Here is a 15,141-nt window from a genome sequence, read left to right as displayed (position 1 = left end):
ACAAAGTGTTAGTTATCTTCATGCTTTACTTGTTTTAAGGGTTTATTTGGATATTTATTTTATTATTTAATTAATTTAGTACTAAATTTACGAACTAGTTTAAAAACTATGTATATTTTCAAATTAAAAATTCGTATAACCAAGACAATGACTTTGCTTGTTAAGTTTTTGTAGTTCCTGAGTGCTTTTCCCAAAATTCTGGGGTTTTTTTTTTTTAATTTATTGTTTAGAGAATTATTAAGTACTTACGTTAAGGGTGTTAAAAACTTTTTACAAATACCATAATACTTTATTTAAATCTCTTAATGTGTAGTATTTTTAGTTTTAAATTGGTTAGATATTAAAAGAGAAGAAAATTTCAAAATGAGGTGATGTTATGGCATCAGTAATACGTGTCTCTAATACTTATGGCAGAAAAAAACAATATCAGTAAAGAAATTTATTAATTCCACAACTAGTTCTAGAACGCATGATTATAGCCTGTACTCGTTCTAATTTGGCATTGAAACCAATAATTTTAGTTCCAAATTGTCACCTTCGGAAATGGTTCTGTGGATATGTTATGAAGTCGACACTTGTTCTACGGAATGCTTCTGGAAACAGCTCTTTCATCAATGATTTTTGTTAAAATTTTTTTACTTTAATTTAAAAAAATTTTTAAAGCGTTGTTTCTGAAACTATTATGATTAGGGCCCGAATTGCGAAACTGGGGAGGAATTATTATTCTTATACAATTTTATTGAGAAAACATATATACATATTAATTCGTGATCATTCTGCAGCACCTACAATCTGTTAATATATTTTTTGTACAAGATATACAAAACCAGGATATATGTACAACACTATCTAATCTCACAGTACACTTGAATAAAAATTCTCTATAATTTCTTATAGTTCAGGTGTATGCAGGAATAGAATGTATATGTAAATGGATGCGTTTTCTTTGTAAAATGTTTAATTTAAGTAATAACGTTTTTTCCAACCGATTCCAAGAAATTGTTTCGGATTTAGAATGCGTTTCACTGAAGTAGTGGAGTGGCAATGTATAATTTGTTTTAAGGAAGTAGTTCCTTATAAACTATTTAGAAGTATTAAAAAAGCACAACAAAGTTCCAAGGAACGGGTTTCACTAGTTCCAATGTTGTTGTTTAAGAATCTTAAGTGGTTATGTTTGCACTTGTTCTAGAACTAGAACGTTTTGAGAAAGAAAACGTGAAATTTGAGAATTCAATCCAGTTTTAGATACAAAAGAATTTTCAATTTTTAAATATGAAAATGTATCACAGAAATTTGTGTAAAATAAAAATATATACAAAACTAATTAATGGTCATTAGAACGGCTTATATTATTTACTAAAAGCCATATCAAAGTGACTCATTTCTCCAACTAATCATTAATTTATTTATTTATTTCTTCTCTTGTTAGTTTCGACGTACGAGGGAGACAATTTGGTCAGGCGAGATTATGGTCATCGCCATTAGCTTTCGGTCAACGAGCCTATTTCAGTGTTACCTCACATCCAGCACAATTGAAAATAGACAATGTGCGTTTGGAAGACGAAGGTGTTTACAGATGTAGGGTTGATTTTCGTAATTCACCCACAAGAAATCTGAAAATCAATTTAACAGTAATTGGTAAGTTTTTCAACTGAAATAAAAAAACTGTATTATAAGAAAAATTAAATATTTTATAACAATCCTTTTGTGTGTATAAAACGGTAATAACGTAGAAGAAACTATTGGACAATATATAAAATTTAATTTTTTTTGTACATTTAAGAAATATTGTGTTTCAACAATGAAAATAATTTTCTTATGGGACAAATAATAAGCCTATGTTAAATGTGTATGTATAATTTTATTATAATGCAAAGTAATTGTGAGTATTTTTTAATACGGACCGGATATGGGTATACTAGCTGCCAATAATTGTAACGCCAAACTCCTCAACTCCATTCAATTCAGGATTATTAATATTGTTATTAAAAATGTATATATACATAAATATTTGCAATACATGTAAAGGAAATATCGGAAAACACAATGCAATTGTCTTGCTACAAGAAAACTTTACATACATACAAATTAACGCACATACAAGAAAATTCCAATTGAAAATAATGAAGAAATAAACCAATATAGTTGCAAGATATGATTCTACAACAGTGTTGGAAAAATGTCATGGTATCAGATTGTTTTAAAAAAAATTATTTTTATTATAAGTGAAAATACAAACTTAAGTTCAATGTATAAAACTAAGTAAAGCGGTACTTTTCCTTATACGAAAAAAGTACTTACTTGTCCCAGCTAAATGTGAATAAAGGAAAAGAAATATACATATATGTTTACTCAATTCTGTGTCTACAGCACAAAACCCATGACAATTGGCTTAAACAGTAAGAAAAACATGGAACCAAATATAAATATGCAGTTTCGTGGCAATAAGCAGGAAAGCGTTATAAAAATTGAACAATAAGTTAAAAGGCAATCGAACTCATGTGTATGGAAATCTATATATCTGTCTTCCTGAGTGTTTAACTGTGGAGTAGGTATAGTGCAAGTATACATCCATATATACGTTAGATTGGCAAGGCAATTCAAAAGTTTTATTGCAGCGACATCCTATCAACGCACATGCAGAAATATTCATATACAAAAATAATGGGAGAGCTCAATAATACTTTATTAAAGTTTCTTCATAAAATCTTTTCCCCTTTTTATTTAGAACATGAAAAATGTTTTTAAAAAATATTTATAATTTTTCTTTTTGTATAAAAAAATTAGAACAAATTATCTATATTTTCTAGGACATCCTAATAAAACATGCACCACACATATACATATGTAGTTTTATAACATTGTAAAGCAATTTCTGGCAATATGAATGGGTTATAAAATAGCAAGATGTCCACAAATAACATAATATAACTTGGCGATGCGTACCATATTGCAAAATCGAATGTTATCCAGGAAAACTATTTTACAAATTTAACCGATACCAAGACACAAACCACTATGATATACACTACTATCAGTTTTATAAATGTGTACATTTGCTACTATCACCAGCAGTATCGCCACACATACATACATATGTTAGGGTTATAGCAGAAGAAGAAATATAAGGAGTTTTTTCGTATGCATATAAAGCTACAGCCGCCAGGCAAACACTCGATAATGGGTTTTACTACTTTGAAGTACTCCAATAATAACTTTCTTTTCTGATATAGAAGTACTTTATTTTCTTTATAGAACGGTTTTGCGAAAACGCAAAAGTTAAACGATAGTTTGTGGATATTTTGGATCTCAAAGAATCATACCATGAAGAGAGTGAGGCTAGAAAATCGCTGAATCTACACTAAAAAGACACCATTTTAGAAAAGTTAGCATTGTTTAAACAAAAAGCTAACAGAAAAACCTTTTTCATAATAAGTTTTATTAACAAAGATACATTTCAAGAGTTTACTAAAATCTAAACTTGTCAGTTTTTCATCATATAAATATTATTCTTTTAAAAAACCTTTCAGAAAGTTGTTTTAATTTTTAGTGAATTGCATTAAAGTAAAAACAGAACACAAATCTATATTTATAAAAATATGAAACCTTGACGAAGGCAAAACTTCTGTACAATTTTTTTTAGTTTTTTTCTCAAGTACAATATTGTATTTGTAGTAGAAATAGATGTTATTGGAATATAAAAAATTTAACACAAAAATACCACAACTAATATACATGTATGTATGTATGTATGTATGTATGTATGTATGTATGTATGTATGTATGTATGTATGTATGTATGTATGTATGTATGTATGTATGTATGTATGTATGTATGTATGTATGTATGTATGTATGTATGTATGTATGTATGTATGTATGTATGTATGTATGTATGTATGTATGTATGTATGTATGTATGTACTTTAGGGCAATAACCAAAATTTGGTCCTATTATTACTTGTTAGTTTTTCATCATATAAATATTACCCTTATAAAAAACCTTTTAGAAAGTTGCCAGTAGTGTTTTAAAAATTGTGGTAATTTGAAGCAAAAACAAGTACTTATTTGACGTACTTTATTATACTTTATGAAGAGTGGTTGGGGCCGAATTTTCAAAAATTGTATAAAAGGTATTACCCTAATGTATATACATATATTCGCAACACCCACATGGTAAATCGATTAGACACAAATACATAAGCACATACATATGTATATTTTATGTCTATGAAGATTCTTTTTAAAGGGTATACTTTTACATACACACGATTTAAAATGTTATTTTCGTTAACAAAACAAAATGCCTACATTTTTAAAATAAATCTGAAGTACTATTAGATTAAAATAAATGGAATTGTGGAATAAATATATTTGCAATAGTTGTTTTGCAATTATTACAAGTATTTTATTTTTGATGTACATATAAGTTGCACGTTTTTTTTTTAAGTCTAGCAATAAAAATTCCTAAAATGCAAATTTTAACAAATTTGCAATTATTACAATATTTTTTGCAGACAGTATTGTATTTTTGATGTATGAGTTAAACATTTTTTTCAAATCTAGCAATGAAAATACATAAAATGCACACTTCAACAATAGAGATTTTTAATTTTTTAAGTTATAAACTAATATGTATTATATTTAATATATTTATGTAGAAATTTTCAGAAAAATTTCAAATGGTTTTATAAACAATAAAAAGATATTAATTTTTTTATAAATGTGTATTCCATATAGTTTATTATTAAACCACAAAAATAGTTTACAAAAATATGACCTTTTCTCGAAAACTTTTCAGTTATAGATATGAATAAAAAATATATATAGAAAAATTTTGCAACGTTTTCTTATGAAAAACTTAAAGGCCTTATTTCACTCAACAAATCTCTTATACAACATATCAACTTAGGATTCTTGCAACGTAAATCAGTCGCAGCTGGATACATCGCAACAATCAAATGATGTAGATCGCTATAGGACTAAAAAATATAAATCAATAAATAAAATGATTTAGTTTTAATTCCATTTTTTTACAATTCTTTATATACCTCAATATTTCGCCAGGTTAAATTATAATCTAATTTTATATCATTTAAATCCTCCGTACATAATTCCTGTATATCTACGAAATATGCTTCTCCTGGTGTTACACGCACTTCAACAAGATTTTCCGCTAAGTCTTTATATTGTTGAAAATGTAAAATAATATCCCGTCGTTTAGCCAAACGATTCCATTGTGAGAAATTAAATCTCATTTGTGTACTATGAACTGACATACAACAATATGTATGCATTTCATTGGATAAATGTTTCTCAGAAAAATAACCTACATACATACGTATACATATAAAAAAATACATATATTTCATAACTGTGCTCTACTCTATGATATTTTGTTGTCAAATTGTTGCTACAATACCGTTTTCTATATAAAAACTGGCATCATGTTCTGCAAAAATATTTAAATGTTTTTCCTTAAAGAGTTTCTTGAATTCTTTGTAATCCTTGAGGGGGTTTTCTATAATCAAATACATTTTGGGATTACGCACATAAGTTTTAGTGGGTTCGGTGACATGGCCTCTTATGCCATTGGCTGTGATGTAAAGAACACATCTTACATATTGGGTATCTAATGTGAATACTACCTCATTTTCGGGACTGTAAAGATATGATATATTATTTACACATATATGTGTATCTATACATTATTGATCTGGTTAATATTACTCAGTTTCACTAGGTTCCATATTCCAATATTTAAAAGGAAAGTGTTCATAACGTTTGAAAGCAAAACCAAAATTACCTGAAATTGAAAATAAATATCTAGAAATATTATTGAAATTCATGTTCATTTGAATATAAGTAGAGTCTCTTTAATTATATAGTATTCATGTCGAAATCGATTTGACACCACTTATTCTTAAAAGGCAAATTTTCCTGAAAAATTCACTTTATCATCAAAAAAATTAAATTTTTTAAATTTTCAGATTATCACTTTTTTACCAATATTATAATTTCCACTTACCTAAACGATTTGTGTGAAAAATTATCTTACGATTTTGTCTATCAAATTCTGATTTTAAAATATAATTTGTAGTCCACTGTGAATAAGATTTTGCTGCAGGCTCTTCCTGTTGTGTTTCATTCCTTACTAATATTTCAGAACTAGATGTATTAAGCAATACATCAGATTCGAATGAGTATTTAGATTTAGAATCTTCAGCTGTTATTAACTTCTTACGCTCGACCGTTTCTTTTTCCTCCCGCTTTGACACTAAAGATACTTTAGATTTTCTTTCTTCTTTTAAAGACTTAGCAGTTGAACGTTTTGTATTACGCTGCGATATGATCGTACTACGTAAGGTATGCATAGATGAATTTATTGCCAATAGTTCCTTTTTTCTTTGCATTTGTCTAATACGTTTATTATAGGTTTTTATTTCAGTCGTTGTATTTTTTAAGTCCATTGTCTGACGTACTCGTAAGCGATATTTTTTCTTAATAGTGCTTACAATCTGCAGTAATTGAGCAAATGTTTCCGGTTCCTCATGACCAATATTTATGTTATCATCTCTTAAATGGGAAACAATATTTAAGGGTTCTACTTTAGGATAAGCGGGAAATAGTCTCTCGGGTTTATTTTGCATGGCCGTAAAATCAAATGTACGATTGGAGTGTTTATTTTGTAAATCTTCATTCTTTTGACGTATTATTTTACCACCTTTACCTTTGGGTTTCTTATTGTATGCCTCCATTTCTTCTTGTCGAATTTCTTGGGGGAATTTATAAGATGATATAATACGTGGTACGATGTGTCTTTCCATATGTCTAATTTGAGGTTTTGTAAGGGAAGTTGCAGTTAAAGGAAAGTCATTTATATATAAACTATCGGTTTTATCGCTAATGCCAGTTCGTTTAGATGAATTTTTTTGTAACAACGAATTCGCTAGAGAACCTTTAAAGAAACTGGCATTTGATCTACGCTGACTGTCTGTTAAACGTTTTGTTCTTATTATAAAACTGGCGGTAGCAGTATCGCGAGGTGTAGAAAGCTGTAATTCGGCTTCGGAAAATGCCTGTAAATTGGATTTAGAGGAATCATCTACTAAAGTAGACTGTAGTTTGGTAATTGTTGGTGTCGGTTGATCTACTTTAATTTTTTTCAAAGCCTTTTTGGTTTTTATTTCCTCCGTGGGTTCCATTTGTAACTCTTCTCCCTTTTCATGTTTTTGTTCAATTGTTGTTTCAAAATGGCATGCAATTGGCTCATCCCAATAACAAAGATACTCCGGTAAGTGTATGGTTACTATAAACCAAGGACACTCTGCATCAGTATCTAACTTAAAATTCTCTGCTTCAAAGATAGACATACGCTTGGTAAGGCGTTTTGTGGTTGGCATTTGTAAAGATTCAAAGATATGTTTTGAATCTGCGATAGTAACTTCTTTATCCACAACTAAATTTCCCAGTTTTTTATGCCAGGTCAAATTATAGCTATTCATATCATAATGTAAAGGCTTTACTACGTAATATAATTGATATATGCCGCCCAATATAAAATATTTTTTAAGATTGATCTGTAACAAATCTAGAATATTAAACATTATTGTCATTCAAAATTAAAATTACCTCATCCGATCTTAAATCAAGCAACTCAGGTTTATAAACGGTTTGTATAAAATTCTGGTATTGCTTTTCTTCTTCCATCAAAAATTCTTCATAAGTATCGGGAAATACATCATTTCCTATAAAAAGAGGTTCTTTGGTAGGCTTTACTATTTTCAATTTGCTTTTAGTGTCTTTCTCATTTTTATTACGTCCCTTTTTCTTTTCCATTTGCTCTTCGTATTGTCTCATCTTTTCTTCATATTCCATACGAATTTGTATCAATTCATTGCGTTTCTTTTCCTGCACTTCCAATTGCATTATCCACTCATTGACCAGACAATCAGGCAAATCTACTATACCAGCATTGAGGTTTTCTGTGGATACTGTGATGGATTGTTTATAACTTTTGGCATTTTCACTGAAATGATCGAAGTCCATGTGAAGAGCTCTTATAACAAGATTTTCTCGTAGCATTTTGGAGGGTACATGCAAAAGTAGTTTAATCGAATGAAAATTGGCAAGAAGGCGAGGTTCACTAGAAGTGTATGAATAAGTGTTGTTTTTATAATTAAAATTAAATTTTGTTTATGTTGATTTTACTAAACGTAATGATGACTGACCTTAAATGAGATATTCTAAGTGCAACATTTTTTAAACACCAAATATGGATTTGGAAGTTATCCGCATTAAAACAGTATTCGGCGGTAATAGCATCTAAAGATCTAAAAATAATATAGTTTTTTTTTTATTTTATACTTAAAAAATGCATTAACCTCATTTGGGCCTTTTCGGAACTTATTATACGATAAGTATAACGATCTATTAAATCCTTTATATCCTCCTGTATAGCTATCTTACGTCCAACTATATCATGAAAAATGTGTATAGGATATTTCGCCACTTCTATATCGTTATCTAAGAAATATTCGATTCTATGTAAAATTTTTAACGAATCATTGATGTAACTATTATATTCTTGACCAATATTTTCTTTCATTTTCGTATTTAATTTACGTCTTGTCAAATCCTCACGGTAAATATTTTGTGTCAAAAGACTTCTCTCATTTACTAGTAACAGCCAATTTATGCTACCTTGCACTTTTTCATTTTCCAGATATTGCATTTTATTATAAAAAAGGCGTATGTCGGATGGTATGTAAGGTTTAGGTAAAGGATTACAGGTAACAAAATTTTGCCATTTATCTTGCAGCAATTCTTTTTCATTAAGAGATGAGATTTCCAGTAAAGCCTCTATTTTTAATAAAGTTAAAGAAATGATTGCCTTTATATTTTTTATTTGCTTTTACTTACCGTCAATAAAATTGAGAAATTTTCTTAGTTCCTTCAAACAATTGGTGTATTTAAGTTCTTTAACTTTTAATTCTTCTAAATTCAAGAGTGTATATTCCTTTTCTGAAACAGTTTTTGTATTTTTCTTTCCATTTTTTGGTGGCATATTAAAAAAATATTTGACTTCTTTAAAAAGTTTAAAAACAACTTAAAAATAAAATAATTTCAAGTAATGTCAGTTTATGTAAACTATATTAATAGGACGAGTCTTAAACTTATTTTTTTACATTAAATGTATTCCAAAATTGTATAAGAACTGATGTTAACTAAAATTTTCATAGAAAACTTGTTTTAAAAACTTTTTTCTAAAATAAAAATTTGATTATGAGAAAGGCGTTTAGTTTTTAAAGAATTAAAAAAAAACTTTAAAAATTATGTTCTTTTCCCAAAAGCAAATTTACTAATTTTTCTTTTTTTAACTGGGATTTCCACAAATTTACACTCAACATTGGCCTTTAAAATTGTCAAACATTCTATATAAACTAGTTGAGAATTTTTGATTAAGTTCTAAGCCTTTGTTTAAACTTTCTCTAGTCACTATCGAAAAAATTACTAATAAAAAATTATAAAAAGAAATAACAAACAGTAACAAACTGTCATTGCAAAGTGGTATAATAAATAAACAAATATTAATAAAATGACAAAAAATAAAAACAACATAAAAAAGTATGAATTTATAGTCGGACATTGCCGACCATATGATACCCTACAACAGTCAGTATGTTAAAATTGTGGATTTTTTTAAATAAAACATTTAATTTGTTTTATTGTGGAATATTTTTACTTATTGTTGACAAAAAAAGAGATTTTCTAAAAGAGGGCTCATAGGGGAGAAGGGGTAAATATGGGCATATCCTTATAAATTTTGGTAGATAAATTTACATCTACTTCAAAGTCATTCATGTAGATTTTAATCGTTTTATTAGTAATTATATGTTAATGTTGACCTTCATGTCAGTTTCTGAAGGGGAGTTTATATGGGGGCTAGGGTCAAATGAGGCCCGATCACTATAAAAAAATTGGTATTGTCATTTATTTTTCTATAAAACTAATTTTTTCTGATTTTTGTTGACATTATAAAACATTTAACGTAATTATGAGCCTAAAGGCCCGATTCGGGGGTACGGTTGTATGGGGGCTAGGAGAAATAATCGACCGATTTCAACCATTTTCAATAACGTTCGTCCTTGAAAGTGAAAAAAGAGTACGTGCCAAATTTCATCAAATTATCTTGAAAATTGCGACCTGTAGCATGCGCACAAGGTTTACATGCACATACAGACAGACGGACGGACATAGCAAAATCGACTCAGGCGATTGGTATACTTTTAGGTGGGTCTAGCAGCAATATTTTTGGGTGTTCCAAACTTCAGCACAAACGCATAATAACCTTCACACTATAGTGGTGTAGGGTATAATTAAAGTCATAAAGTATGTATGTACATATATTTTGTAAATAAACAGTACTAATTGATAAATAAAGAAATAATTTGTGTTGTTTTAAACCAATATTTTAAAATGTATGTAACATTTATAAACTTATTTAATTTAACTATCTATTTTTAGAATATCTCTAGTTTTTCAAACTCTTAATATTCTTAACAAAAAACTTGAGCATTCAATATAAAATATAGGGGTTCATGGAATATTAAAAAGAAAACAAAAATAATTTCTTAACAATGGGTTAGCAAACTATAAAAAGACGACGTCATTTAAAACTTGTTTACGCCTTAATATTATTGCACTCTATGTATGTGTCTGTAATTACAGTTAATTTTTTTGTGGACACGCGCTGCCAAAAGATTCCAGACAAAATACTTTTAAACTAGAAAGTACTAAAGAGAAAACGTAATACAAAAATCGATATTAATTTTTTATGTAAACTGATATTTTGTTGACATTTAAAAAATATTCAAATCATTTCTTCGTGTTTTGGTAAAGAAGTGTATATATTGAAAAATATTATTATTATCTTTAAAACTTAAAGACGATAAAAATAAAATGTTTAAGAATTTAATTTAGGATTATGTTAATTAAGCTGTCTACACACTATGAGAGAAGTCTTTAGATTTTTACTTCATACTGCCAAAATAAAATAAAATGAAAATTGTCATGATTATCAAAAAAAAATCAAATTGAAAATATAAGATTTGAAATAAAATGTAACTTCAGTTTGAAAAAATTTGAAAGAAAAAACGTAAATTTTCATTTTTATTCTGCTTTTATTTAAAATTTATTTCTATTTTTACATTTTTCTTTGTTTAAATAAAAATAATACTCAAATAAAACCAAAAAATCCAATCGTTTTGAAAGTTTTCAAATTATACGACCATGATGTAATAAGTAAGGTGAGAGCATTTAGGCAACAAACACAATATTTTTTTGTTTGTTTAGAGTATAGGTTTTGTCAAAATGAAATTTCTAAAATTGAAAAATTAAAAATATTGGAAAGAAAATTTGTTGTGTATTTCACAATATTACAAATACCACCTTCGTTGCATTTAAATTGTATTTGCAGCAAAACAATGTTTTATTATTGCTTCATCTGATATTCTTCATTTGGAACCCTTTTATCAGCATTTTCATTCCTAATTTTTGGTTTGAATTTTTTTTGTTTGAAAACACAAATTTAATTTTTATGTTAGAATAAAAATAAATAAATTATTTTTGACAAAACCCAGGCACTTTTACAATAAACAAATAAAAATCAGCTCCCTTGATGATTTCACCTTACTTAGTGCATCCTGTATACGACTTTCAATTTTCCATCCGTATTTTTAGTAAGTTTTTTTTTACATTTTGTATTTATACGATAATATTTTTAATTTAATTTGAAAATCTTAATATGTCGTTTTACTGGATATCACGGTGTGTAGCCAGCTTTAATGATTATAATAAAAACAAGTACAAAACTATAGACGGACCATAGAATAGGTTTAATATGTGGATTTTTCTGTTTAAATTTCTATTAATTTCGAAACATTTATACAGTGAAAGCTTTATGTGAGGTAAGGTTAGCATCGAATATGACCCGATAATCATAAATTTTAGGGAATGGATTTATGTTATTTCTGCCGAATTTTATTGTAAAACTAGCAATAAATGGTTCTACTAATTATTCAAATATGATTTTATGCAACAGATCTTTTCCATTAAAATTGTGATTAGGTTAAATTTTTTTCAAGCAAACAACACTTATGTATGTTTTAAAACTCTTTAAATTATATTAAAACTGTGACTGTTTGCATGAACACACAGACGGACATAGCTAAATCGACTTAGAAAGTGATTTTAAGCCAATTTAAAATGTCTATAGGACTATTATTTTTGGGTAATAAAAACTTCAGTACAAACGTATTAAAATTTGCCTACTTAATTGGAAAAATATATAGCTGAATTCTATATCTAAAAATAATAAAAGTATTCATTATTTTTCTTAATTATTTATAAACTTTTTTCGCTAATATCATCCTTAAAGACTTTATAAAATTTCTGCTAAATCTGATTAGTACTAAATTTGTAATTTTGTACTACATACTTTAATATTTATCCTTTTTATTATTTTTCCTGATTTAGTGAGTATAGTGCAATGTGAAATATTTAACTCATAAATATAACTTTATAAACAGTTTATAAAAATGCTAGTAAGTATATAGTTTATTTTGTACTCTCCCGTATAGACAAATATATAAACTCAAAAAATCCCTTTTTATATTACTAAGGATACGAGTTAAATATTGCCTTTTTAATTATTACAAATACACAAAAATATATGTATAAATGACCCAAAAGGAAATGTAAAACTTCAATAATTTAATTTGTTTATATGTATCCCAATTGTCTAGAACTTAATAGAATATTTTTATACTATTTGCAAACAAATTTGTTCTCAAAAGGTTTAACATTAGATATATTATATAAATTACAAGATGTACAAGTTTTAAAAAAATAAAAATCATTACAATTTAACTGTTGAGAAAATCTAATTTTCACAAATAATTAAATTGAAAAAAGTTTTACAATTATTGTCATATTTCCTACCGACTCTTTTAACAATGCCACCACCGTATATTATACACACTATTTGTGTACATATAAAATTACATTTGTATGCTATATGACCATTGTAACAAAATATAGTACTATTATTTTTGTTTTCATGCTACAATCCTTTCTTCTTTCAAACATTATTCTGCAGGAGGTTTCTATTTCCTTTTTTTGTATTTTTTTGCTCCCATATTTTCTGCACTGCATTACATTTTGCAACAGCAGTAGAACAGAACAACTACAACAATGCTATAGAAAATAAAAAAAAATATGCAACAACATCAAACATACAATATACAGCACATACACAAAGCATTAATAAAATGCTCAGAATACTGCAATTTGTCAGAACAACATTGCTACTAGACTAATAGGCGATGCCATATTGCAATGTTGCACAAACTTAACAACAACAACCAGAGAAACAATACGTAACAGAAAAAAATAACTGAAAATAAAATTGTTAAACAAAAGTAACAAAAATGTATGTATATAAAACAACAAGAAACAACATACCAAATGTAACATACCTATGTATATGTACATTAGGGTAGAGACATTTTTAGCCTAAAAGGCCATAACAAAAAGTTGCAGTCAAAATTTATAAGTTTTTGATCAATCATGCTGATACATATAGAACATTTCCATGTTAAGTGATCCAACTTTTCGGTGTCCTCTGATTTAGATGGCATCTGCGGGCACACATTTTTAGCTCCATCGGTCAAGAGGGACATTTTGGTCATAAAGAGTTTTTTTTAAATGAGTGTTATTTGTCCTAGCAAACATTATCCAATGGACTGGATAGCCATTTCTTCAATCTTTCCCTGAAATATTTTTAATTTATTTTTTTTTCTCTAAACTACATTTTTTGCTCAAAAGAAATTCTATTTGATTTTCTTTAATGGCTTTATAGTCGCTTAATAGGATTTTTTAACTCTAGAATAAAATAAAAACACCAGAAGTTCTCTAGAAACCCACCTATAGGGTTGCTGTGTGAGACCAACTGCTATTAATTTATCTTCTAAGTCATACATCTTTTCATTTAGACTTTGTGTATCAATTCCACAGGTAGTACTTAACCAATTTCTGTTTGGCCTACTATCCAAAAGTCTTGGGTCACTTGACCTAAGTTATATACAAAATGAAAGGTTTTCGATCATATTTTAATTAAATATGCTATGATTTTGCTTATTTTAGTTTGAAGTAAAAAACTCTCTAAAGCATGTCTTACAGAATAATCTATAATTTATAGCTCAATGATAAAATCGTTGTAAAAATATTCATAACCCTAATATACATATACATAAAGAGTGTAAAATACAAATACATAAATACATATAAAAAGGATTTATATGTAAAAATGTCTGCATGTGGGGCTTCACAAGGATGTGTGTGTGTTTATGCATGTAGATGGATACGTGAACGGAAATATAAATGCGGTTTACGGTTAACAATAAAAACTACATCAACGTCGTAGTCCGCAATATTTTGTTGTTATTGTTGTTCATCTTGCTGTTGTCGACTTCAACCTACTGCTACAACTGACTGACACAAAAAATGGAATATAACAAGAAAACATATTAGCCTGCAGCATTCAACCAAGTATGGGTAACGTACTCCATACATAACCGGGTACATGGATATACACTTAAAAGTATTACTGTTTCACTTTGGAAAAAGGCTTTAATGTGAGAAGATTAAAATAAAACTCGTAAAAAACTACCGGCCAAAAAATAATAGCAAAGAACTTATAGCTTACTAACATTCATTAAATGGTCCCCAGTATGCTGAGTATAGTTGGGGCTGTTTTTTATCATTTCGTTCCATTTAAGATTGCTAGCTTAAAATCCTTTTTAAAGGTGGCATATTCATATGTATGTATATTTGCACAAAATGTAATTATATTTTTTATGCATACGTGCACATAAAACTGTTATTAAATTCTTAAATTGTACTTCACATACAATATAAGTGTTGCAGCAATAGAAATAAACCTACTACTATATTAGCGACAATTATTTAAATCCGAAGGTCGTGTGATTGTTAATATGGAAAGTTTCAATAGTTTCTTAGTCAAATTAATTATATTGATTGAAATCTAAAAGCATATAATTTCATGTTCATTGAATTCAT

The 15,141-nt window shown here is 27.8% G+C and overlaps 2 protein-coding genes across 3 annotated transcripts in view; one reads left to right on the top strand and one right to left on the bottom strand.

Annotated features, from left to right (window-relative positions):
• Positions 1–15,141, top strand: part of LOC111681584 — a 111,621-nt gene that overhangs the window by 50,413 nt on the left and 46,067 nt on the right. For both annotated transcript variants that reach the window (XM_046949916.1, XM_023443429.2), the window contains exon 3: positions 1,430–1,638. In XM_046949916.1, the coding sequence (XP_046805872.1) occupies positions 1,430–1,638 (209 nt within the window). The remainder of the gene's footprint in view (positions 1–1,429; positions 1,639–15,141) is intronic.
• On the bottom strand, positions 4,746–9,207 carry LOC124419651. The gene is made up of 9 exons (XM_046949915.1): positions 8,923–9,207; positions 8,385–8,862; positions 8,232–8,333; positions 7,633–8,146; positions 6,029–7,580; positions 5,731–5,806; positions 5,423–5,661; positions 5,052–5,329; positions 4,746–4,982 (listed from the first exon to the last, which is right to left on the bottom strand). Exons 1-9 carry the CDS (start codon positions 9,065–9,067, stop codon positions 4,851–4,853), a joined length of 3,516 nt encoding a protein of 1,171 aa, XP_046805871.1. The 5' UTR covers positions 9,068–9,207; the 3' UTR covers positions 4,746–4,850.

The sequence above is a fragment of the Lucilia cuprina genome, chromosome 4, assembly GCF_022045245.1.
Source record: "Lucilia cuprina isolate Lc7/37 chromosome 4, ASM2204524v1, whole genome shotgun sequence".
Taxonomy (NCBI): Eukaryota; Metazoa; Arthropoda; class Insecta; order Diptera; family Calliphoridae; genus Lucilia; species Lucilia cuprina.
This window is presented reverse-complemented; position numbering and strand designations above follow the sequence as displayed.

Coding starts and splice junctions, on each gene's coding strand:
- LOC124419651 (XM_046949915.1), bottom strand. CDS start 9,067: ATGCCACCAAAAAATGGAAAGAAAAATACAAAAACTGTTTCAGAAAAG. Junction 8,147..8,231: donor CTTAGAATATCTCATTTAAG/GTCAGTCATCAT, acceptor ATACACTTCTAG/TGAACCTCGCCTTCTTGCCA. Junction 5,330..5,422: donor CAGTTTTTATATAGAAAACG/GTATTGTAGCAA, acceptor GTATGTATGTAG/GTTATTTTTCTGAGAAACAT.